The sequence below is a fragment of the Myxocyprinus asiaticus genome, chromosome 20, assembly GCF_019703515.2.
Source record: "Myxocyprinus asiaticus isolate MX2 ecotype Aquarium Trade chromosome 20, UBuf_Myxa_2, whole genome shotgun sequence".
Classification (NCBI taxonomy): domain Eukaryota; kingdom Metazoa; phylum Chordata; class Actinopteri; order Cypriniformes; family Catostomidae; genus Myxocyprinus; species Myxocyprinus asiaticus.
Window position 1 is genome coordinate 5499619 of NC_059363.1, and position 26823 is coordinate 5526441.

The 26823-nt window shown below is 39.2% G+C and overlaps 1 protein-coding gene across 2 annotated transcripts in view; it reads left to right on the forward strand.

The window, feature by feature from the left end:
- Positions 1-26641, forward strand: part of LOC127411510 (neuronal PAS domain-containing protein 3-like) — a 400645-nt gene extending 374004 nt beyond the window's left edge. For both annotated transcript variants that reach the window (XM_051647156.1, XM_051647155.1), the window contains exons 8-12: positions 236-429; positions 4105-4211; positions 19790-19937; positions 20277-20392; positions 21695-26641. In XM_051647156.1, the coding sequence (XP_051503116.1) occupies positions 236-429; positions 4105-4211; positions 19790-19937; positions 20277-20392; positions 21695-23091 (1962 nt within the window). In that variant the 3' untranslated portion in view covers positions 23092-26641. The remainder of the gene's footprint in view (positions 1-235; positions 430-4104; positions 4212-19789; positions 19938-20276; positions 20393-21694) is intronic.
- Positions 26642-26823: the final 182 nt, after the last annotated feature.

The following is a 26823-nucleotide window of genomic DNA, read 5'->3' on the forward strand; positions in this document are numbered from 1 at the left end:
GTACACTAGAGTTATACTAGTACAAACAAGTGTATGCTAGATTATTAAAGAGTGCCATGATAGACATAATTCAGTTTTCTGAGGTCATGTTTTACTTAGTTCATAATTAATGCCTGCATGTTTCTTTTATTGTGATTTAATACTTTTGTTTGGTGCCTACAAAGGTATTTGTGTGTAACACTTAAGACACTGAGTTTGAATCGATTCTTAATTTTCCATCTGTGTCTTCTCCAAGGTGATCCACATTACCGGCAGACTGAGGATAAGAATGGCATTAACACACAGTCGTTCGGTACCCAATCAGATCATGGGAATGGTCGTGGTTGCACACGCACTTCCTCCACCCACCATCAACGAGGTTCGGATCGACTGCCAGATGTTTGTTACGCGGGTCAACATGGATCTCAACATCGTCTACTGTGAAAATAGGTAACACGCTCTTTATGTAATACTGTATGTGCAAAGTCAACATAATATGACATTCCCAATCCATTTTAGTTGTGTAATGAGAAAAAATGTAGCACAATTTGATCTCAATCCATCAGTAATTGATTGGACAGTGAAAAGTACAAGAGTTTGCAGTCAGTTGTGGAGAACTACTCCCCTCCTGAAAAACCGCCAGCAATCATTAGTTGAAATTAAAGCGGCCTTGGTGATGTCAGCCGAATAGAAAAGATATTTCTGAGATATTTCTGAAAGTCAGTTATTTACAAAACAAAAAACTATTTCTTGGGAATAATGTGTTGAATTGTAGACAAAAAGACCAGGAATGTGTATTCATTTTTAATTAATGGGGACTTAAATTATTGACCATTTTCAATATTGTTTTATGCTTGAAGTTAATCATACATTGCAAATTAAACTGTAGGCCTACATGCACAATTTTGTATTTGCCTAACATTGTGTACAGTTTGACTTGAGAGATTTGTCAACTTCATGGTTATCTGCCCTAAAGAATGATTAAGGTGCCAACATTTTTTTTAACTTTGGTTATTTTGGTTATTATTCAGAAAGTAATTCAAAATATTGCATTACTGTAGAACAGAACAATCTACAGGTGGATACAAAAACCTTTGTGTGCAGTTCATTATGGAGCTGAAAGAGATGAGTTCTGCTTAAACTGGTCCTAGTATGACCTTGTTTCAACATCTTTCACTCGTTTGAAAAGCCATCCAAGAAAAAGCCTTCTTTTTGTGCTTACAAAACATCTGTGGTTCCACTGCTGCCGGTGAAAATGAGAACATCTTAATGTGGCCTGGCTTGAAAGGAAATATCATATTAGTTTTATTAGTTTTATTTATATCTCTTGGATTGAAGTCATCCCAATGTCTGCTAAAATTTTTACCACTCCCCTGCACTTATCATATTTATGAGAGAATGGATTCAGGCCAAGTCTATATCGGCGTTATCATCACAGCAAAAGCCTGCTTAAAAATGGAGGTGGATAGAGATCAGTTGGGTGCTTTTTTAACAGGCTTGTTCTCTGATCCATGTAGAGAAGCACTGCACACAGGTTGAAGTCAAATAATGTCTTAAAATACACTGCTAAGTGGTATTTACCCAGTTTAACTGTATTTGGTATGGTTTTAACCACCTGTTTTTATCATAATTTCGGTACCTATGTGATAATTGCTTCTAGATTCAACCGACAGTTGGTAAAGCTGCAGTAGGTCAGAAAATATTACGTCTATAATGAAAACTGGCTGACAGCTTGTCATCACAGATGGAAACCCTTTGAATGAACAAAGTCTGGTGCAAAATATTTAGTTTACAGAAAGGGCTATTTTGCTGGAAAATCTGACTCTTTATATTACTGAGGTTGACTCAGTGAAACCAATCAGGTTTCTGCCCGACTGCTCGACAAACTTGTTAAATCATTGTAAAATCAATCAGATTGTTTCCTTTTGGTCGACTGTTTATTTATTCATACCGATGTATCCAGTGGCATCATTGGAGCTGAACACTGCAGAGACTTGATTGGTTACTGCTTGGCGATCGACCGCTATGGGTTTTTTAATGGCCGATGCCGATATCCAGAAAGCATGGTGGCTGATAGGCCGATACAATTCTGATACATCACACAATTTAATAAAGTAAATAACATAAACATGAAATTGCTCAAAAATGAATAAACGCTTATTTAGCACTATATTTACTCAATTTCACACTAAACTTTAACTTATAATAATATAAAATATTAAATAATATTGTATTTAAATGGTAGGTAGCAGTTTCTTCTGATTTCTGTTTAGTCATCAAATTTTAGTAAATTATTTGCACATGAAGAAATTGTTAATAAATTAGGAAGAAGGAAATAACAGAACACACAGTAGTCCAGCAACCATGGATGGCATGTGCACATTAACAACCGCATTTTCTCGAAAAATACAGAATCAAACCAATTGTAAATACAGTGCATAGTGAATAAGACATTTACTCATAGCGCACGTGAAGCGCTTTTACTTTGAAGTTGCACTCACGCAATCATGCAGATCCAGCATGAGCAGCAGCAATCTCCTGACAGTTTAAACGGCCTGGATTTTCATGGACTGACCGTCATGATTTGTGAATCAGAGGAACTTTTGATCCTGATCCTGAAGTTTTGATTCTGGCTGATAGAATACGCACTTCAGAGGAAGATATTAGATGAGCACTCGATGGGAAGAAAACACTCGATTTTCATGAGGTTCATGAATTACATCTGTTTTAACGAGATGTGCACATATTTGCAGACGGTATATGATATAGTTTTATTGATATTTGCCTTTTTATCATTAGACAAGACAAATAAAAGTTATAGGGAACTGTTGAGGAAAGACTGTTAGAATATGTTCTTCAGAGGAAGATTTATGAGCTTTCCACAGGATGCTGGATCTGCTGAAGTTGTGTGAGGTTGGTTTATTATATCTGTTTAAACGAGATATGTGCATATTTACAGATGGTATATGATAATAGTTTTATTGATATTTGCATTTTTAGCATTAGACAAGACAAATAAAAGAGAGAGGAAGAATGAAACAGGCAAGCATTCAACATCATGAGCTCAAACGTGTCTGCCGCGGCTCTGATATGCGGATCATTTAAATGAGACTGTGTTGCACACCGGTCTATTATTGTAGTAACACGATGGCACGTAACAACAAAACGAACCGTGATTGGTTGTTTACATGTCTCAGTCACTTTGCATGCAAGCAGGCAATTCTCAGCACATTCAAGAAACAAATGGGATAATTAAAAAATTCTGAATATCTGATGATTTATCGGCCTCTGCGATATGTCGGTCGACCACTATTGGTTACTACAGGTACCAAGGTACAGGTACAAGCGTTCACAATTTCTTTAGAAACTTGAATTCACCCAAAAAAAATTTGCAGCTGCTGCTGTTTATTGGTGATTATTCTTTGTATGAACATTAAAACCAACATTGTGAAAAGATGTCTCTAGATGACACGTGGGAGGGGAGGGACTGAAAAGCAAGAGATATTGGTGACATCCAGACTCACTGTGAAATCGGAAACAGTAGGTTGACTTTTCTTTAGATAAAATCGAACTTTGCTCACCAAAATTCGAAACATTGCCCCCAATGGCCAAAGTGGTAAGTGTTGTTGGGCGTATGAGCATGTGTGAGCTTCATTTTCTGGGTGTAATGTCTACTGAGGGGTGACAAAAGAGAGTTGTAAAGAAAGTTGTTTTCAGCTGTACAGGCTGTAAAACAGTGAAGAGGGATGCATATTGCACTTGTTACTGATTATGCAAACGTGACTACTTCCTGGTTTTAATGTGGCACCCAAACCCGGGTCTTCCACACTGCTGACGCAATGCACTTCCAATTGCGCCACAGGGTAAAAAACACACTGGAGCAGATGCAAAAATGTCTGATAGGAGATGGCGCTTGTCAGTGAGTCGGCATAATGTGGCCGATCCTAGAGTACTAGAACTCTCAAAAACAACATGCCGATTATGTTGTGATGTCAGCCAAGAAGAAACGTCTTTTCAGTTGTGGAGCAAGTTATCAGATAAATCTTTCACAATAAGTCCAGGAAATGTGGATTAAGAAAGTGAACAGGTTCAATTTTGATTTTATGTTGACTAAATCTTTTCCAGAATCAGCGACTACATGGACCTGACACCTGTCGACATCGTAGGAAAGAGATGTTATCACTTTATTCATGCTGAGGACGTGGAAGGCATTCGGCAAAGCCATTTAGACTGTGAGTACATCTGCTCCCAAATCCATCCAATCAATCTATGCAGCCACCCAACAGTGCCAAAAACTACAGAATGGTTGTTTAAGAGCAAGATTCAGTGTCCTGACATGCTTTAGTGGGACTCATTGATCATTGGTCAATGACATCCAGAGAGCACAGTGTGTTACGTGCCAAAGCTTGTGTAATCTGTTCACTGCAGCACTTTAGTGTAATGGGACAGCAGTGTGACAGGCAAGATTATCCATGCTAGGGGTTCTTCTCATAACTGACCATGAAGAATAAGAACCTCACGTCTTCAAAACAAACCCCATATCACTTGCCAGACTCAGAATACAGCTGAAAATCTCATTCGTTTGACAGTCTTAGGGAGCCTACACACTAGAGAAAGCTCTGATGGAGCATGTGACGAACAGGAATGCATAAGATCTGTTTTGAGGGTGTGGAAAGAGGTTGAAAGCAAGCAGGACTACATTCGCATTGGTCAATGGATGCCTATGTCAGTATGCATTGCAGCATAAATTTAAAAGAATAGTTCACCCAAAAATGAAAATTGTCATCACTTACATGTTCATGTTATTCCAAACCCGTATGGCTTTCTTTCATGGAACACAAAAGACCAGCTTTTTAAGATTGTTTTTTCCATGCAATTACAATGAATGGGGACTGAAGCTTTCAAGCAGTTTGATTTGTGAACAAATCATTCAGAACAGTTTTGTGAACCGGATCAACCGATAAATTGAAAAGAATGATTTGTTCACAAATTGCACAGTGCTACTTATTTTATGAACTGCCATGAGCATGCAGATTTTCTGGGATTAACTATTAAAAGGAATATTTCGGGTTCAATACAAGTTGAGCTCAATCTCATCCTCCTTTTCTTAAAAAAAGGCAAAAATCAAGGTTACAGTGAGGCACCTACAATGGAAGTGAATTGGGCCAATTTTTTGGAGGGTTTAACGGCTTTTTTGGAGGGTTAATTGTCAAGCTTATAGTTTTAAATTTACAAAAGGACTTACTTCTTCTGTTAAAACTCATGTATTAATTGAGCTGTATAGTTGTTTAAATTGTTGTTTTGATGGTCTTTTTAGGGTTTTAGGTTTAATATTGGATATACTGTAACTTTACACAGAAAATGTTTGTAAACGATTTTATGACACTAAAATCATGTTAGCACACATATTGTTTACGTCTGGCTATACTTTTGGAATAATTAGTATTTTCATGTTTATGGATTGGCCCCATTCACCATTGTAAGCGCTTCACTGTAACCAAGCTTTTTGCTTTTTTTAAAAAAGAAAAATAGGTACAAGTCGAAATACATTTTTGTGGTAATCAACATTACACCACAAATGTTGTCGATTGAGCTTATTTTGTATTGAAGCCCCAATATTCATTTACATTTTTCTCACACAAAATTCTGTTGTTTGGCTTCAAAAGACTTGGAATATAGCGCACCAGTCAAATCATTCCCTTTTATGGCACTTTTATTATGCTTTTGCATCCTTTGTAAGCATTAAAGCTTCAGCCCTGTTCATTATAATTGCACGGAAAATAGCACGGAAGTCTTCAAAATGTCCTTTTATGTTCTGCGGAAGAAGGGCAGTCATATGGGTTTTGAACAAAATAAGGGTAAGTAGACAATTACATTTTTCATTTCTAAGTGATCTATTCCTTTAAATTTTGCCATTTTGACCATCACTTTTGCAAACCCTTGCGATTTTTCTTTATGTCTTTGCGACGCACCATCCCAATTGAAATGAGTGGATTTGTAGCATTCTCAGCCAGACTGTCAATTCTAGTCTTACAAAAACTCAATCTTACGCTGGGCGTACCCTTTACTCTCGTCCTTTCAGATTAAGATGCTCCTCTCAACGTAACTGCACTGCATTTCGAATGCATTTTATGTCATGTAGTATTTATCTGTGCCGATCCACTTCTGGAGAGCTCTTTAAAGGTTCTTCAACCTTTTGCACGTACTGCTTTCATCGCTCTCGGCAGGAGGGCCACTGACCATCTATAGGAACATTCACACATTTTGAATATCCTAAATCATCTGTTAAGTGTGTTTTGGCAGCACAACTTCCCCTCACCCCCTCCGCTATGATGGCAGGAATTCAAGGTGTTATTGAGAGTGGCATAGCGTTCCATACAGTAAATGTGTGCACCGTTCTGCGGCAGTCAGTTTGCCATTATTTAAGTAGTGAGGGTCGAGGCACAGGAAGAGGAGGAGACAGGGAATAAATCCCTCATTTTATTAGGTGTTTGCAGAGGAGGGTGGGTGTCCTTGGGGCTGGCGAGGGAATTTGGAGCTGTCTGAGTGGATATTGGTAGTTCAACTGAATTAGAGCGCAATTACCACTGTATTGCACTGTCCCTTTGCCTTAAAAAGCCACCAGATTGGGTCCATTAGACCTTGATTTGAAACCCAGTGGAGGCAGAGGAGAGAGGAGTGAAGCCCTCGATTGCATTGATAGCAGACAGAGAAAGACAGTGTGAAAGGTGGGGGAGATAGATAGAAAGAGAGAGCGGCAAATCCCCAGCTACCCCTGGCTTGCTAACCATCTATTACACATTAGCATGGCGGCAATCAACATAAATCTAACAGCACTGCGAATGTTTCATGTTGCTACTGTAGAAAAATGGGTAGGGCTAATGTTCCTGCATCTTAATCCATATGTTCATATTTGGTATGATAAAATGTGATGTACCCCCTCCTTCCCGGCAGGCTTTTCCCCTCTCTCTCTCTCACTGTTGCTCTGCCTTGCCTTTTCCCTCTAGTCTTTTTTTTTTTTTCTTGTCCCCCTCCCCAGCTCTAGAGAGGAAGGGAAAAGCCTGCTGGCAGGTGGGGCCAAAAGGGCAGCGGAGTTCCCCGGCCTGAGGCAAAGGAGGGATGAGTGTGACGAGGAGGAGGGCGGGGCCGGGTCGTGATTACACACGCCCGGACCCCAATCGGGCTGAACAGCCTAGGAGAGGGACAGGGGTGTAAAGTAACGAATTACAAATACTCACGTTACTGTAATTAAGTAGTTTTAAATTTTATACTTTTACTTGAGTACAATTTAAGTCCTGTAACTGTACTTTTAATGCACTATTTTCCCACCGTCTGTGTTCGCTACTTCCCTGTCCTGGTTTTATTTTTATCCATCAACATGATTGGCTAGGGAGAGTCTCGTGACTCCCATCAAATCAAATCACATGTAAAAACTTGAATGGCAGCAGTAGATCTGGTGCGAACTGTTATGGATGTGGAGGATGCCTCAAACACATTTCAACACCTGAACATCACGTCCGAACCTGAAAGGGTTTTTTGCAGTGAAAAACGGCAGTTGCTTGACTGTAGCCTAGTTTCCATCCAGTTTTCGTCCTATTTTGTTATCGACAAAGTGAAATTTGCCATCTTCTGCCTGTTTCCATTCAAATGGCCTTTTATCGATAACAATGGTGTGCATGATGACGTCATGCCTAAAAAAACACTTTGTCGCATAAGTTTTGGTTTATCGTAAAAGAAATCTGCCCTTAAGCCATTTCCATACAGAAATGTGTGTTTATCACTAATTCGCCACCCAGATGTCCCTAATTTTTTCCTCCGAGGTTTTGGTAAAATGGGGAGAGTATTGAGACAATTCATTGAAATTAACCAGCTTACTGTCATTTTAATTTCACAAATAAATGCAATCAGAAGACGAGGAATTGCAATCAAATGGGAACAGCTGCCCTTCTGATAGGACTGTAATATTGGTCCTGTTGTTGCGCCTATCGCAGGTTGCCACCGGTTCCGACATTCCTGATATTCAATAGGCTATTTTGAACAATCATCTAATCTAAAGGATCGCCATCACAACTGAATTATGTCCCGCATATTTGTCCAGCAACTTTTAATGACCAACTGAACTCGATTATCATCTAAAATTAATTTTAGTGTCATAATGCAATTTACATTTTCTGAGGAAGCTCAGCAAATGTGATCCGAGGTAAAGAGGGTTAGATTTTAAATATTTAAACATTTTAAAATGTACAAAAGCTCATTTTCTGAAAGTGAACTCAGCATTGGACAAATAGATCTGATAGTTTATTGTCTTGAAAAAAAAGTGCAGAACGTTCTGATAATGTAATTCAGTCGACTTTTTTTGTCTATAGAACAGGGTAAAGCTAATTTAAGTTTGTGTAAAGTAAAGGCATATATAGGTCTAAAAATATATATTTTTTTCATTTGGTAATTAATTTTTTTAATTTAATGCTTTTTCCATTTGGTAATTTATTTAATTTCATACAGGGAATTTTGCTGGCATTTTTTCAAAAGTAAATTAAACAATAATTTAATAGAATTGGGCTATATGTTTGTGTTCCAAAAAAGCACACTGAAGATTTTCTCCTAGTATTGTGTATTTATTTTTTATTTAAAACATCTTTGTGCACAGAAATTATATGTTTTTTGTATTTTGGGCTAATTCCGTGTCTGCCATCTATTATTTTGAATGGTGTGGAAAAGCAACTTTAATAAATAAACAGATGGCTACCGCGATTAAATTAATCACAAACAGTGGCCATTCATTTGTTCTCCGTGCACTTGTCCATGTACATGATACGAGATATTTGTGTTGGCACTCCTGGAAGTGTCATGTTTGCTGTGATCAGATCTATATGCCATTAAGATCAATCCATAATCACGTACAATAAATTGGCTTTCAAGGATGTATACCGTTGTCATGATTAACACAGGCTAACGATTGGGGTAAACTCTGTCATGTGACACTACATTTTTGCGTTAATGCCAATTTTCTCGACAAAAAGTGTTTCCAAACCAGTTTTTCACAACATTTGAAGTATCAACATAGATTTTATGCACTAGAGTGAAACGGAAAAATATTATGTCGACACTTGTGAAATTTTAGCGATAATTTGTGTTTCCATCAGCTTTATTTTGATGCACTAAAACTTTTTTCACCAAAATTCCTTGGATGGAAACGTAGTTTGTGTCATGTGAATTTAACTTGCTCAAGCCAGATAGCAGCATTAATCCTGCCTCTAATTTGAAGAAACATATCGAGGTAAATTTCATATTTCTGCTTACTAGATTCTGTGTGTCTATACTGTAGCCTGTAAACTAGCTATCTAGCACTGAGATTATTGGGTTGATGTGAGAGATTAAGCCAATGTTTTCAATAGGGCCGGGTGATAAAACAATCTTGATGTTTATCTGCAAAAAAAAAAAAAAAAAAGAAGAGATGTCCTCGATATCAATGATGAACGTTTGAGTAGTTTTCTACACTTAGCCTATGTTCTACATCTAGAACAGGGGTGTTCATTACATCGATCACGATAGCAAGACAACCACTGGTTGGTTGATCTAGATGAAATATTAAAGATTGACTTTTTATTTCCAGGCATCTGTAGCTGCATGCTGGTGGCTAATGTTTGTAGGCTTTACATGCGCATGGGTTCCGAGAGCGCTATTGCGGTTATGCGCCTGTAAGGGGGTTCAGTGGAAAGGAGGAGGCGAGAACCGGCTTAAGAATATAAATAATAGTTTAATAATAAACTTAACCAAAAACACACAACCATAAACACACAGTACAGCTGCCTGTAATTCTCTCTCTCTCGAACTATCGTCCCCGGCCACCTTTATCCCTCGCACACCCCATCAGGCTGATTATCATTTCTTACCCTCATGCCATCCCGAATTGTAACTTTCTTTCTTCAGCAGAACACAAATTAAGATTTTTAGAAGAATATTTCAGCTCTGTAGGTACATATTATACAAGTGAATGGATGCCAAAATTGTGATGCTCCAAAAAGCACATAAAGGCAGCATAAAAGTAATCCATACGACTCCAGTGGTTAAATCCATGTCTTCAGAAGTGATATGATAGGTGTGGGTGAGAAAAATATCAATATTTAAGTCCATTTTTGCTAGAAATTCTTCTCCCTGCCCAGTAGATATGCAGTATGCATGGAGAATGTGAATCACCAAAAGCAAAAGAAGGAGTGAAAGTTAAAGTGGAGATTGAATGAGCAGGGAGGAGAATTTATAGTAAAGACTAACTTAAATATTGATTTGTTTCTCAACCAACCTATCATATCTCTACTGAAGACATGGATTTAACCACTGTAGTCACATGGATTAGGCTACTTTTATGCTGTCTTGTGTGATTTTTGGAGCTTCAAAATGTTGGCATCCATTCACTTGCATTGTATGGACCAAAAGAGCTGAGATATTCTTCTAAAAATCTTCATTTGTGTTCTGCTGAAGAAAGAAAGTCATACACAGAATTTTCATTTTTGTGTGAATTATTCCTTTAAAGCCCAATGTGGCCCCTGTACCAAACAACTGCTGTACCGCCTCTATTGTGCGGGACATGACGTGCCAAGTGACCCTGCTTTTTTTATAGGTTTTTTTTTTTGCATTCCTTGCATTGTTTTAAAAATGTTTTATGCGCAACAATAACTCTCTCAGTCGGCATTTTTGAAAATTTAGACCCAACACATAAACTGATTTTAATGTATTAGTTTCATACATTATGATATTGAAAATAACTTTTTCATCTTTTCATTTCTGTAATCATGTCGCCCTTTTATTTATTTTTTTAAAATCAGATTCATGTAGTGTTTACAGTATCATAGATAATTGATGTATTTTAAAAGTTGTCAATCACAAACACCTATAAAATACCTATATTTTTTATTCTTTCTGGCAAACAGCCATAAAAGGGAATGTAAATTAAGGTATGTGTGCTACATTTTTAAATTGTAGCATGCAGTTTTTATTATAAAGGGGCATAGCTTTCGCAACTCAGTACTCAATACTCACTACTCATGAGTACTTTTTAATGAGCTACTCTTTTACTCTTACTTGAGTAGTTTTTAGGACATGTACTTTTACTCTACTCAAACTACATTTTTTAAGAAGTAACAGTACTTTTACTTGAGTATTATTTTTCATACTTTCCACCCCTGGAGAGGGATAAGTGCAGTGGGATACAGCAGTTCGAGAGAGAGAGAGAGAGCCACAGGCAGCTGCCGTGTGTGCGTTTATGTTTTGTGTCTTTTTGTTTAAGTTCTTATTAAAATATTACTTTGACTGTCCAGCCGGTTCCCGCCTCCTCCTTTCCCATTTTAACCTTGTTACATTGGTGCCAAAGCCCGGGAAGGAGGGGGGATGCACTGTCGTGGAGTCCTCGCCACTGTCATCCGCCAAAAGGAGCAGCCACGGCCGTCCGCCGGGGGACAGAGGACTCGCTGCTGGCCGCCTGGACATGGAGGAACAGCCACCGTCCACAAGGGGAGGAGGGGCTCTCTGCCGGCCACCTGGAGCGGTGGAGCCGCTGCCAGGGGCAGAGGGGCTCCCTACCGGCCGCCAAAATGTGGAGGGGCGTTCCATCTGCCAGGGATCGGAGGATTTGCTCCGGTCTGCCCAGGGAGGAGCGGCTGTCGTCCACCAGAGGGTGGAGGAGTGATTGAGGACCAGGCGATGGCGTGTCTGGGAACCGGCGAGCAAGTTTTTTTTCTCTCTCTCCTCTCTCTCTTTGTCGCTCCACCTTGCCCTTTCCCTCTCCTCTCTTTTTTTGTTTTTCCCTCCCCTTGTCCCCCTCCCCAGCTCTAGAGAGGCGGGGAAAAGCCTGCCGGCAGTCTTCTGACCATTCAGTCGTTCAGCTATTTTGACCGTTCAGCCAGTTCCCACCTCCTCCTTGCCCATCCTTTAACCTTGTTACAGTTTATTTTAACATTTATGGATTGGCCCCATTCACTTCCAATGTAAGTTGTAACCGCAACCTTTGCTTTTTTTTTATATAAATAAATGAGGGATGAGTTGAAATCATGTGGTAAACAATATTACGTCACAAATGCTATCGATTGAGCTTAACTTGTATTGAATTTAGAGCATTTCTTTAAGAGGGCATCATTTCAAATATATAACCAAATTTATTTTTGTTTATCTGTCACAAAAACAGTAAGCATTTCAATTATTAAAATTTTAACATTAAAAATTACACTAAATACAACTACTAAAACTATAAAACACCTAACTTACATTACTGGGTTGAAAACACTGTGATGAACAGCAGAATTTAACTAAATATTGTGAGAGTAAAAAATTTCTTCGCAGGGACTCAAGTGAATTGTTCAATCTTTCTCAGGATTAACTGATTCAGTCAAATTTAATGAATCACACTTTCCAAGGCTTGATTTGAGAGCAAGAGAGTGGACAGTTTAGGGGAGCGTAGTTAATTATTGCCCCAGTTTTCTGGTTAAGCTGCGTTTGAATACATTGTGACAAAAAACAGCATTGTAGTGTTTTGTGACGCTACGCAGGTACTCGTTAGAAAAAGTAGCTTGTTTGTGGAAAAGCTGCAGTATTCTGAAAAATGTTGAGCTACTTTACAACTGTACAAAGTTAGTGAGCTCACTACAATTAGTAAGTCTCTCCCCAGCACTGACATGTTTCTTCTCAGCTTCTATCAAAGCCGAATCTAGAGGTACATGAGCATGAGTCATGATACATGTGACTAAGGAGCAGTCACACTGATCGCTCGCTGATTGCTAATCAGACTCTGATATCAGATTACACAGGCCCATCAGATTGGTTAGAGCCAGGGGTAAGATAGAAGACATCAGTGGGGTCAAACCTCTCAACAGATCTGGACTGCTGATGCGTTGTACTGTAGAAGTGGTCAGGGCTTGAGTGAATGTATGCGATAATGCTCTTTATGAGCTGTGATGTATGATATATTACAGATGCAGGTGTTGGAGAGTTAACAGACTGCTGACCATAATATTTAAGGGCCTGATAAAGCATTAGAGCTTATATAATTAAATGGAGTATCTTGACGTAGGGTTGTTAAAAGAGTTGTATAAGTTCTTTTATAAAATGGATAGTACAGATTTGGCATTCTGATTGGATGAGCCACATTCAAGCCATTGTAAAATGCACACCTGTATATGATATTCTACATTAATGCGGCAAGTTGCTGCATTGCTTGACTATCGTAAACAGCTCAAGTTATACTTATGAACTAGATTACTCTTCTGACCAATGGAAGACTGCTTATTTTCCGGGAAACCTGTTTGTAAAGAAATATTATTTTTGCAATTCTGTTTGGTTACAAACTACTTGAAGCCTACTTGAAGTCTAACATTACAATCATTTTACCACATGCACAACATGAAGCAGAGTGTCGTAAAATCACTATAACGCACATCCTCTCTTGAATTACTACTTTAATGTCTACTTTTAGCACATGCCTAATAAAATCTTTCATTCTCATCAACAACAATTACTTTTTTTGGGTTTAGCATTTCTTTTCACATACTGGTAATTTGAGTTTTTTAATAAAAAATAAATAAAAAAAATAGCCCTAGAATTAGAAAGCTGACGGTAGCGCTCAAACAGTTTGAGAGTAGGTGTTTTATATGTGCAGAAATGCATTGTGACAGCTGTGACCTCACCTGTGTCAGCTACAGAACAGAGCCAACAAGGCTTAAATTAATAAAAGACACTGTGTTACACGACAGAGTATAATACTCATGGCATAAATGGTCTGTGGGTGTGTGTGTGTGTTTTTGCCAGCTGAGAGAGACAGGCAAAGAGAGCGCGAGATGGGAAACGATGGCTCACAGAAGTGTGGAGAAACCCCAGGAGACTGAAGCTCTGTGCCTGAAGGCAGACTACAAGAGCCAGTCTCTGAAGACTAGTTCAAACTGACTTTAATGAAAAACTCCCTTCACTCCTTATTGTGCTTGAAGATAGACTCCACAGCTGCGGAGAAATACACCTGCTCTAACACTCATCGCATGTACCGTTGACAATGTTTCTTCAGTTTTCTTCCTTAACGGATTCAGAATAAATAGGAAGTAGATGTTTCTGTTTGTCTTTATCCACGGATACACTGTATTTACGTTATTAGTTATTCTGTTCAATGTGTTTTTGTTGTTATTCCATTATTTTTATGGGCTTTTTGCCTTTATTGGGGCAGGACAGCATGGAAGTAATAGTGAATGACAGCAAGAGTTTGGGGGTGGAATCGGGAAATTGACGCATCAAAACATGTGCAGTACCGACTGGACCACTATAAAACATTCTGTAGTTGTTGATGCACTGCCAATTACATTTTTGTTTGGAAAAGGAATCTGTGTTCTAGCTGGTTTTTGGAATGTTGGTAGCTAGTTCGATGCCACGGAACCAAGGTTAGACAATGGTTCCCCACCATCCTTGAACCAAGGTGATCTACCAGCTCTAACTAGTTCTACTTAGGCACCCTCATTGGGCAACAGCTACCATTTGATACTGGTTTTAGATAGATTTTCCAGCAGGGAAAACAACTTTTATACAACTACCCCTTTAAAACTGGCAGGTGATTACAGCTTTACTTGCAGTTACCGAAATGCCTTGAAATTGTTATGATACTTTGAAAATTCACCCTACGCAGTTGTAATTTTACTTCTCTCCATTTCTCTAAATGGCCAACACATTTACTTTCTCTGCTGGTGAAGTCACACCATTAGATCCAAAGAATACAACATAAAAACCTCCAATTCACTTTTCCAGCCAAAACTTGCACAGTCACCACAGATCTGCACGTCTGCTCTCTCATTCATAAAAGGCTTGTCTTTACAATAATACCCCAGTGGACTGCAAGGACTTTTCCATAAAGCAATTTCACGGGTGTAAATTACTTACTTTTATATGACAGTGACACCCTCTGCCCCTCCTGCCGCAAGTGAGGCCACGCTGGGTAAAGGGTATCTGAAAGGTAGCTGCTATTATGGAAGGGATCCAAGTGATTTAACAGAACTGAAGGACAGAGGCCCTGGTGCAGTGAGAGAGGGAGAGAGAGATAGAATGAGAAAGAACGGAAGTAGAGAGAGAAAGAGACGGTCCTGCAGGCTTGCCTGAGGCTTCAGGAGTAGGCAGGTAGATTAAAGAGGTTGTATTCCTTTTAAAGCCTCCAAAAGCAGCCAACGACTCCTGCACTGGCAAATAAAGAGAGAGATACAGAAAGAAAGAGAGAGAGAGAGGAGGGGGAAGAGAAATGGGTGGCTTCATTACCTCTAAATCAATAACTCAATCAGGCCCTGATTGATTTAATGGCAGTGTATCTGAAAGGGGGTTAAAAAAATAAGCCTCACCTGTACAGACGTGCTGCCGGGCGGAGCCAAGAAAGCCAGCACATCAAATGTAATGCAGATTAGATCAGGTTTAAAGGCAGGGGAAAGATTGTCCTGGTACTTGTAGACAGTAATGAGTGTTTAAAGGGATTGTTCGGACTGGTGTGTTCACAGAGAGAGGTGAAAATCTATCAACTGTCTGTCTGCCTGTCTATCTACCTAACTGTATTTTAGTGCATTTCAGAGAAACTGCCATTAACTTAATTTTTATATCTCTTCCAACCATAGTATATTAATGTAAAATTGTTTTATTTTTAGGTAATATTCATCATACCAGTTCTTTTTAGTTCTTTTCTTCTTTTATCATTAGAATATACACACAAATGTGTGTGTATATACAGTGCATTCAGAAAGTATTCAGACCCCTTCATTTTTTTCACATTTTGTTATGTTGCAGCCTTATGCTAAAATACTTTAAATATTTTTTTTTTTTCACATCAATCTACACTCCATCCATACACCATAATGGCAAAGCAAAAAAACAGATTTTTGATAACATTGCAAATTTATTAAAAAGAAAAAACTGAAATATCACATTGACATAAGTATTCAGACCCTTAATTCAGTACTTAGTTGAAGCACCTATGTTGCGACAAACTTTGCACACCTAGATTTGGGGATTTCATGCCATTCTCCTCTGCAGATCCTCTCAATCTCTGTCAGGTTGGATGGGGACCATCGGTGGACAGCTATTTTCAGGTCTCTCCAGAGATGTTCGATTGGGTTCAAGTCCAGGCTCTGGCTGGGCCACTCAAGGACATTCACATACAGTAGTTGTCCCTAAGCCACTCTTGCATTGTCTTGGCTGTGTGCTTTGGGTCATTGTCCTGTTGGAAGGTGAAACTTCGGATCAGTCTGAGGTCCTGAGGGCTCTGAACAAGGTTTTCATTAAGGATATATCTGTATTTTGCTGCATTCAGCTTTCCTTCAACCCTGACCAGTCCCCCAGTCCCTGCCGCTGAAAAACATCCCCACAGGCGACCACCACCATGCTTTACCATTGGGATGGTATTGTGCAGGTGATAAGCAGTGCCTGGTTTCCTCCAGACATGATGCCTGGAATTGAGGCCAAACAGTTCAATCTTCATTTCATCAGACCAGAGAATCTTGTTTCTCACAGTCTGAGAGTCCTCTAGGTGCTTGTTTTTGCAAATTCCAAGCGGGATTTCATATATCTTGGACTGAAGAGAGGCTTCCGTCTGGCCATTCTGCCATAAAGCCCAGATCGGTGGAGTGTTGCAGTGATAGTTGTCCTTCTGCAAGTTTCTCCCATCTCCACACATGATCTCTGGAACTCAACCAGAGTAACCATCGGGTTCTTGGTCACCTCTCTTACCAAGGCCCTTCTCCCTGATTGTTCAGTTTGGCCGGGCAGCCAGCTCTAGGAAGAGTCCTGGTTGTTCCAAACTTTTTCCATTTAAGAATTGTGGAGCCCACTGTGCTCTTGGGAACCTTCAATGCAGCCATTTTTTTTTAGCCTTTCCCAGATCTTTGCCTCGACACATTCATGTCTCTAAGCTCTGCAGTCAGTTCCTTTGACCTCATGGCTTGGTTTTTGCTCTGATATGCATTTTCAGCTGTGAGACCTTATATATATGTGCCTTTCCAAATCCTGCCCAAATCCTGCCCAATCAATTGAATTTGCCACAGGTTGACTCCAATCAAAGTGTAGAAACATCTTAAAGATGATCCAGAGAAATGGGATGCACCTGAGCTAAATTTTAAGTGTAATAGCAAAGGGTCTGAGTGCTTATGTCAATGTGATATTTCAGTTTTTTATTTTTAATAAATTTGCAAAGTTATCAAAAATCTGTTTTTTGCTTTGTCATTATGGGGTATGGAGTGTAGATTGATATGAATTTAATTTAAAGCATTTTTGCATAAGGCTGCAACATAAAATGTGAAAAAAAAAAAAATGAAGGCATCTGAATACTTTCTGAATACACTGTATATACATATACAACAGTTTGTTCCGGTCCTCGAATCTGATTGGACGAGAGACGTTCCATGATTACTGATGGTCTCACACCATCAGCACTCGGACACTTCACTGTTTGTATCACTCCGTTTGTGTTCGTGATGTTCTAAACTAAAGTGTAAGAGCAGTGCAGATGTGTTAAGAGCCATCTGTCTCTTTACATTTAGTTTTGTGACATTACATATTTTAGCCAGCAGATGGAGGTAAAAGACCATTTTTGTGTGTAATATGAGCCAGTTGGTGATGTGAAGAGAGTCAGCGTCACTCAGTGTTTCTGTTCAACAACACTCTGTGATTGCTCGACTTACTACTACACTACTAAAGCTAGGAAATAGCTTTAAACAGCTTTAAACTAACAACTTAAGCATTAAGGCTCATCACAGCTGAGAGACACAACAGACTGATTAATTACACAAAATCAAGGCGCTTACCTCTTACCGGAGTTTCCATATTGGAGAGGACAAAATGGTGGAGGACATTGCGGTTTCTATAGTGAAAGACTCTTGCGTACCGGCTACCGTGATATAGGGAGGAATACCACCGCTTGGGTGGCTATTTTTCCACTGAGAAAATAGGATACATTTTACCAAAATGACATTATCTTCAGAAAGCTGACTAACAGACTACAGCATCATCAACAGGTGATCGCACATGCTCCATCTCTCTCTCTCTCTCTCTGTTTCTCTCTCTCTCTCACACACACACATACTCACACATCATTGTTTCTCCAATAACATGTTAGAAACAGCCCAAGCTGTGATACTAGTAGTTCTTAAGTGATGTTTTTGAGAGGCTTGGACACATCATTTTGTTTGAACAAGCAACGGCAGATTCTGATCCGTCGCATAAGAAAGTAGATCCATGCACAAATGCATTATTTAGGCTATCTCAATTGCTTTTGTCTCTTTATGTAATCTCAGACTGACATGATGTTCAGTGGGTGGGCTTTGTGGGGGCCATGACATCTGTTGCAAGGCTCCCTGTTCTTCTATTCTAATCTTTTCTATTTGCAAACGTAATGTTTGAAAGTTTAACATTTATATTTCCTATTGACACACTAAAGCTGAAGATATAAATAACTATCTGAAGACAAATGCTTTTGTGAAACATCTTATGTGCCTAAGACTTTTGCACAGTACTGTATATATATATATATATATATATATATATATATAATTTGTTCAGATATATTTTTCTATATTTTAATGTGATTTACTGGCATGGGACATAACTTTTTGTATTTGTAGATTAGCTGCTTACCATGACAATAGTGCAAAACAAAATTACATAAATAACGGAAAGTAAAAAAAATATATATACTGTATAATGGAAAATCTATCTTTTGCTTTATTACTGTATTTTTGCATGTAATTTTAAAGAATCAGCCATTAAATATGTATCATATCTCTTCTTACCATAGTATACTGTATATTATAGTATAAGTTGCTTTTTTATATAAATATTCACCATTCTTGTTGATTTTATCTTTTATCATCAATTCTGTCATTTCAGATGTGAAATATATAAAGTATACAGTATATTTTTAACATGACTATTGTTGTAGATATAGTCAGTGAAAACAGAACACCTCTGTAGTCTCTCAGTGACATGTAAACTTTGTTCAAGTGAGTGAAGGTGAGAGCAAGGGTATGCCCACTGGCCATGGTGAACAAGTCAGATAAACAACTCTGCTTTTTGTCTTAATTTTCTGTAGTTAAGGCTTAGTTTTACATTTATTGTTACAGAAAGCAGTCGGGTGAACTAAAGTCAATTATGGGAGCATTTGGGATGGCTTCTTAAACAATGCTATTAGTCTGTAATGATTTTAATTACTAGACTTATTCTTATATAAATCATTCCTCTCAGTGGACTGTTTTTATGGAAAGAGCCATTTGTAGCTGTAATTAAACCCAGAATCTGAATTTACAACCTTGCTTGGATTCCGACTGTTTCTGTTTTGCGGAACAATGATTAATGCAAATTCATATTATTTGAGATCGCTATTTAGTGCTTAATTTAGCCAAAATTATGGCAACTGCCACAGTGTCTTCACATCAGTAGCCTCAAACGTGCACACAATCTGAGAGGAACTAAGCAAACAGTCACAGCACCCTCTGCTGGACCAATGATTTGTTATAGTCAAAATGTGAACAGTATATCTTTCAAAGGAAATAATGGACTGGTTTGAGCTTTGCCAGGTTACAATTATTATCATTGTTGATTGCTGTCATTGTTGTTTTTAAACTGCTGTTATAAAATTTTATCATACATAATATTACCACCAAGATCTTTGAGTATATGAACAATCATTTAATATGAAATATCCATTATTAACACATTTATTGCTTCCTCTCCTGTGTTTCCCTCTTCTTGGCTTTCTTTTTTCTTTTCTATGTTCTTTTCCTCTCTTTTTGTATCCTCTCCTCTCATATTTCTTTAGTGATGAATAAAGGTCAATGTGTCACAAAGTATTACCGCTGGATTCAGAAGAACGGAGGTTATATCTGGATCCAGTCTAGTGCCACCATTGCAATCAATGCCAAGAATGCCAATGAAAAGAACATCATCTGGGTCAACTATGTACTCAGGTATAGGAGTCCTTTACTCTGAATTTCTTTTGCTTTTGATTTGGTTTATCCTGCACTGCCACAAGGTAGTATTTCTTACTTCAAAGAGTTAGTAATAGTTCTGTAAGGTGACGAAGGCCATATACGTCAATCTTCTCAAACTAAAGTATGATTTCTTGCGTTCTTTGGGTCAGAGTGTGGGCTTAGAGATCATTAGGAAGCTCTGTGGTTTAGGCCACAGTGTCTCAATCAGAATGTCTGTGACATTTAGATGAAAGTAAAAGATGTTTCACATGCCTGCAAGTGAATGAAGTCTATCTCCCAACTTTGTGGCTTTTTTGTGGCTTTTTTTATGGGCAGTAATCCAGAGTACAAAGACACACCTATGGATATTGCACAGCTACCCAACCTGCCAGAGAAAGCATCTGAATCCTCAGAAACATCTGATTCGGAATCAGACTTCAAGGAGAACTCTGGTAGAGTACCACCACTTACATCACTGATCACAAATATGCCTCAAACTACTGTATAACTAAAATGTTTTTGTGGGGATGGTGGTGAATAAAGATCTGGGTTGGTTACCGGAAGGTTGACAGTTCAAGACCCAAAATGATTGGTCCATAAGCTATTACCATTGTGCCCTTGAGCAAAGCACTTAACTCTAGATTGCTCCAGGAGGAACGTCCTTGTCATAAGTGTACAGTAAGTCCCTTTGGATAGAAGTATCTGCTAAATGACTACTTACAATGTGCAATTCTGTTTAACATACAGTCAAATTGCAAAATCACAATCCAGACGCATTGAATTAACACTATACAGAACACATTTGAACACATTTCAATAATCACTGGAAATTATGTAGGACAAGGAAATGCGGTGCTTTTGATATGTCTCTAAAACTGGTGTAAACAGTCAATTAAGACTTCACAGCCAGTTGGAGATATTAATTATACATTCCAAAAGAAGATGAAGTGAGATTCCAGAGATAGTGGAGTGAACAAGGCTGGGTGACAGTCTGGGGAAAGTGCCAACGTATTGGCCTCTGGGCATCTCTGCCTGTCGAGCCTTTTGCCAGCCTTCATCACAAAGGTTACAGTCTGTACCAGCTGCAGCTGGACCAAACTCCCCTACCTATCTTCTCCACACCCCTCCTTCTTCTCCTTCTGTTGTTTTCTCTCTTGATCTTATTGTCTTTCCCTTCTAGTGCACATGTTCTTCCTAAGGCCAAAATCGGCAAATGCCTGTGAGATGCATTTGCCTCACAGCTTTGAAAAAGTTTTTCCTTCACTTAAATTTCATGTTCTTTGGAAAGAAAGCCTTTTGATGTAATTTTATGTAGGTGTAGATTCATGATTCATATTTTAGAGTTAGCTTGTCTTGTTCTTAAGAACACAGCTACCAAGGTCACTTGTTCTGAATAGAATCAGAGCTATTCATGACTTAACTATTGACTAACTGTATGTCACCAGATATAAGTCACCAGTGGCTAATGCTGTTGCCAAAAATAAAACATCAAAGAAGAGTTTGTCCCCCCAGTGTAATTTTGTCCTGGGCTTAGGAAGCATAATAGATGCAGTAATATGACAACTGTAATCCAACCTGAGCACTTCCAAGCATCTGAACCAAAACATTAATACCCTGAAACTAAAACTCTTGATATTGTTTATTGAACTGATTGTTGTGCCAAGGAAAAAGTTGAAGACCTTTTCTTATAAACTCTGTTATATGAAAGTGTATTGGAAGACATGTCCTCTAAACCTTTGTCTTTCTCCCGGAAGACAATGAAAAGTCAGATGGGAAGGGGAACCTGTCATCCGAGAACAGCGAGAACCCTGAGTCGGACAGTAAGAAACAGACGGACCGGCCACCAGAGCAGGAGATGAGACGACAGGAGGAAGGAGACAGTTCCAGCAATCCAGAGAGTCAGGACAGCGAGGATAGCCTGGAACCGTCCGACTGTGACGCTGACCACAAGGAGGGACACCTAGCACGGTTGGGTGGCCTACACATAAAGATAGAGCGCTATGGCGACGGGGAGGTAGATGAACTGCAGGACTCGCCCTCCTCTTCCTCCTCCGAGGAGGATGAAGAGGATGAGATTGTGAAAGATTGCAACAGTGGAGAAGAGCTGAGCGGGCCAGCAATGAGTAAACACCAGAAAAGAAAGAAGAGGCGGAAAAAGCAGAAATGGGATGGGAGTCGCCAACGCCTGCGGCTGTCTCCCTCAGTCGCTGCCACCCCCAGTCCTGGCAGCCTGGACCCCGCCCTTGGAGACCAGCCTCCCCTTCTGCTTCCACCCTCCCCAACTAGTGCCTCCATGCTCAAGATCAAGACTGAAATGTCAGAGCCTATAAACTTCGATAACGACAGCAGCATCTGGAACTACCCACCCAACCGAGAGATCTCTCACAACGAGTCCCCCTACAGCATGACAAAACCCCACAACACCTTCCCTTCCCCCCAGCCTGCTGGCCTGCACGTGTCCATTCCTGACTCTGTCCTCACTCCACCTGGGGCCGAGGGTGGAGGAGGCAATAGAAAGCCCAATTTCAATGGCAACAGTAGCAGCACCAACAACAACACCCCGACCACTGTGTCCAGTGCAACTCTGGGAATCCTGGCTCCTTCTTCCAGCTCCACCACCGCAGACCCCCTATCCCCACCGCTCTCTGCCTCACCACGGGATAAGCAGCAGGGTACGCCCACCTCCTCTGGTTCCCTGCTATACAGTAGTGACCTGGAAGCCCTGCAAAGGTTACAAGCGGGTAACGTGGTGCTTCCGTTGGTGCACAGAGTCACAGGCACACTTGCCACCCCCAGCACGGCCTCCCCACGAGTCTACACCACTGGAACAATCCGATATGCCCCAGCAGACGTCAGCCTGGCCATGCAGGGCAACCTCCTGCCTAACGCCCATGCCGCTGTGAACTTTGTGGACGTCAACGGGCCAGGTTTTGGCATAGATCCAAAGACACCCATGGAGATGCTGTACCACCATGTGCACCGGCTCAACATGTCCACCCCATTTGGGGGCACGGTCAGCGGAGCCGGGCTTACGCAGATGCCAGCTGCTAACGTCTTCACCACGGCAGAAGGACTCTTCTCCACGCTTCCATTCTCCGTTTACAGCAATGGCATTCACAACACACAGACTCTGGAGCGCAAGGAGGATTGAAGCAAAACATTGAGACCATATTACTGTGTTCAACTGTGTTCAAAAGACTCTTATGAGGTAAAAGACTGTATCAAAGTTGGGGAAAAGAGAGATGTTCTAGCACTTTGAATTTTGAGCAATTGAGCTTGTGTAACTGAAATGAATGGTTTCTCTTCCTGTGACTTTCTATCTTTCTATCTCTTCTACTTGCTCTTTCTTCTCTCTCACAAGTTCTTGATGACAGTTTCTCTAAACAGACTCATCTCTATTGTAAAGAGTTCCTTCAGAGCCACAGGGAATTCGTAGCACTGTAGCGTGTTTTCTCTACGGTGAGATATTTGACCAGAGTATGTAACATCCTCATCAGGATGTCTTAAAGGTATTTGAAAAGAAGATTATTAAGAAAAGGATCTGTTCGTGTTTCTAATGGTATCTTGATGTGATCGAGATTGTTCCTGACAAAAGGATGTTACCCTATTTGATGTTGTTCAAAGGGTTTTAAGGTTATTTCTAAATGGGAAATAGTATTTTAGAAATAATACTTTTTCTTCGTTTTTTATAGCTCAAACTTAACTTGCAAATCATGCATAAAAAAAAAAAAAAGCAATTTTAGCCGGGTATCGACCTGTGAATAGAATGATACTACAAAATCCCAGGACATGGAACAGGTCAGTGAGATTTTTCCAGTTCCATCTTCTGTTTGCAGATCCATGGTGCTATCATTAAGTTACCCTCACTCAGCTGGCTGATGTAGGTACCGTTCTGGAACTCCAGACAAATGGCGGCTTGTGAGCTTTTAACAGAAAAGTCAAACCTTTAACAGATTTTTTAGTTTTTGTTTGATTTTTGTTTAATCACTTACCAGTGAGTGCAGGAGGGTATTTTCGCTCAATCTAATTGAGTCAGTAAAGGGATATGAATTTTGCATCACTTGAACATGAATGTTAAACTCCAACAGGCTTTGGTCAGAACTATCCTTAATTGTTTAGGGGATTTTTTTTATTATTATTCATTTTTGTTTTCAACGTTTACACTCCCTCTTTAGCTTACAAGCCTGGTGTCTTTCCCAAAATCGATTCCCCTTCATCCCTTTCCCCTTTACTCTCTCTGAAAAATCACATATCAAGCGAAGATTGTAATAAAGACATGCATTTTCAATCAAAAAATGTTTTCAAAATCCACATTCCTAATTTTTATCCACTGTTGCCAAAAATATTTACTCACAGTTTGGTGTTAAAACACTGTGATTTGATGTTTAAAAAAAAAAAAAAAAATTATAAAGTAATAAAACGGAAGAAAACTGTCACTTCATTCTTTGGCAGCCGTCCATCGAGTCATCTATTACGCAGCGTGATAACCGTAAACTTGTACAATGTGTAAGTGTCATTGGCTGTCAGTCTCCATAGCAACTTAAGTGTGTGTTACTATATGCAGTATATACTGAGCTAATGTAGCTGTTTTGTCCTTTGTCCTCTCTGTGCTAGTCCGGGCTTGGACGGGGGAAACATTTGTTCCCTGTCTGCCCCCCTTGCAGTCTTAGTGAATCAGTGGAGGTTAGTGGATTTTGTGTGGTGGCCTTCCAATGTAGTGTCACCTTTTTTGCTGCTTCCTTTTTGTATGTATTACTTTCTTCTTTTTCTGCTATTGCTTTGCTGTCGTGTAGTCTACAGACCTCTCTCTCTCTCTCTCTCTCCTTCTCAGAGATAAAAGACTCTGAACTAGCTCAAAGGTTTAAGGAGCCATTTTTTTTTTTTCTTCTTTTTTTTTTTTGACACTGAGGAATTCTGGGATTGCAGTTTCCAGCTCAAAAATGACAAGGAATTAAAACAAACTGAAGTAGCATTTACTAGACTGGAACCTTAAAGCCTCAGATGTGAAACATTCCCAGAGTCCCTTGTGCTTCTCTTGTGCATTGGGTGTATTTCATTGGTTTCCACCAAACCTGTTGACTTCAAGAACCCTGCAACTCACAGGAAATATTAAAAGATTATGGTAGTATTTCAGGATAATAAACAGTTTTAAAGATTTCTAAAGAGATGAAAAAAATATTTCGCACTATAAAATCTATTTTTATAGGTGTTTTGGAAATGCATGTTTACTAAGTTGATTGTTTGGTTTACTTGATTTTGTTTGGTCCAGCGGCTTTGTCGATGTTTAGTGTTTTTTTTTAGTCTGTCCAGCAAAGGGAATGGGGAGCCTTCGTCTTTTTACCTGAATCAGGCTTCCCCCCCAACATCAGGAAACTTGTGTCTGTGGTTTCTGTGAAGATGTGTTGTTACTCAAACCCAGGTCATGATATTAATATGTTTTTAAAACAATAACAGGACTTGCTGTTGGAACGGTTGCAGGAGAGCTTGGCGTCACCGCTGCAGGTTAACGGGATCCTAGATTTTAGCATTTTGTACGTAGATCAGAGATGTTCGGGATGGGGGGTTTGGGGGCAGCTCCCAAAACAGACACTGTGGACAAGGAAATACACCCATATGTTACTAACCGAACAGCCGAGCGAGCTGTCTCAATGTATCTGTGTTGTGTCAAAATGATTGCTGGTGATTTAATCTTAAACTAATCTCAGCTGCTGTCAGATAAATAGTGTTTAAAATTACAATATGAGAAATCACTTCATTACCTGTGAAGACTGTGTCTGTGTTTTTAACTATTTCTTGTACAATTATTCAGATTCTTTTATGAGGAACTTGGTGCCAAGTAGAAGAATATGGGAGAAAGGGGATTCTCTTAATATCAGTGTTAACAGTGTTATAAATTCTAAATACAAACAAATTAAAATATTAAAAGAGAAAACTATGGTACATTTTTATTTTGTTTTTTGCTTTCAGAAGAAAAGACAAAAAACATGACTAACTGAAGCTAACTTTGAGTGCCTGGCTTATTTTTTTATTTTGAAAACACCGTTTTTGTTCATTTACCATGAATAATGCTGCAATTCAAAAATGTACATACTTCATTTTACAACAGGGTTATTTTATACTTTTGTAGGTTTTCATCAGTTAAAGCGACATGTCATACATGGTTGTCTTTCTGTAACACAATTTTTTTTTTACCATCTTACAGGTGCCATATTCATAATAAACTTTTCTTGGATTTGTTACTATCTGGCATCATTTCTTTTACATTCTGTTCATCATAAGTGAATGCTGAACATCAGTGATTATTCTTTGCTTTCCTCCTTTACTGCTTCTTTCTGTTCTTTCTTGCCCTCCTATGTTTTCCCCCTGGTCCTTAATTTTGGTTAATGTACATATGTAATGTACATGTTTCAGGTAAGGGAATATCAAAATATTCCCATGTAGCCCAGCTATTTCTTACTTCCAGACTCAATGAATGGCAATCCAGTGCACTTGTACAGTGTCCATGTACCAGGGCCTTTGTGTTCGATATGTTTTAACAGTGGCTGAGTGAATCTCCTTTTCATTGGACAGATTCTCACGGGTATTTATTATATGTTTTTCCACTTCACGGTATCGTCACCAGGTTTTCAATTAGCAGGAACATTTCAATCTGTGTCTTCTACTATACTGATATCACTGTAACTTCCTACAGCAAAGCTAAATAAAATGGGAAAAATGCTTCCTTTTAATAGCGTTTTACTTAGATGTTTTTCAACGATATAAGGTCTTGTGACTTTGTTGTTGACAGAGTAAGAATATAGTGCTATGAAATGAATGTGGATAGCAGATCAGATCATTTGCTCTTGGAAGAATTTGATAGGCAATGTTTAAATAAGTGGTCGAC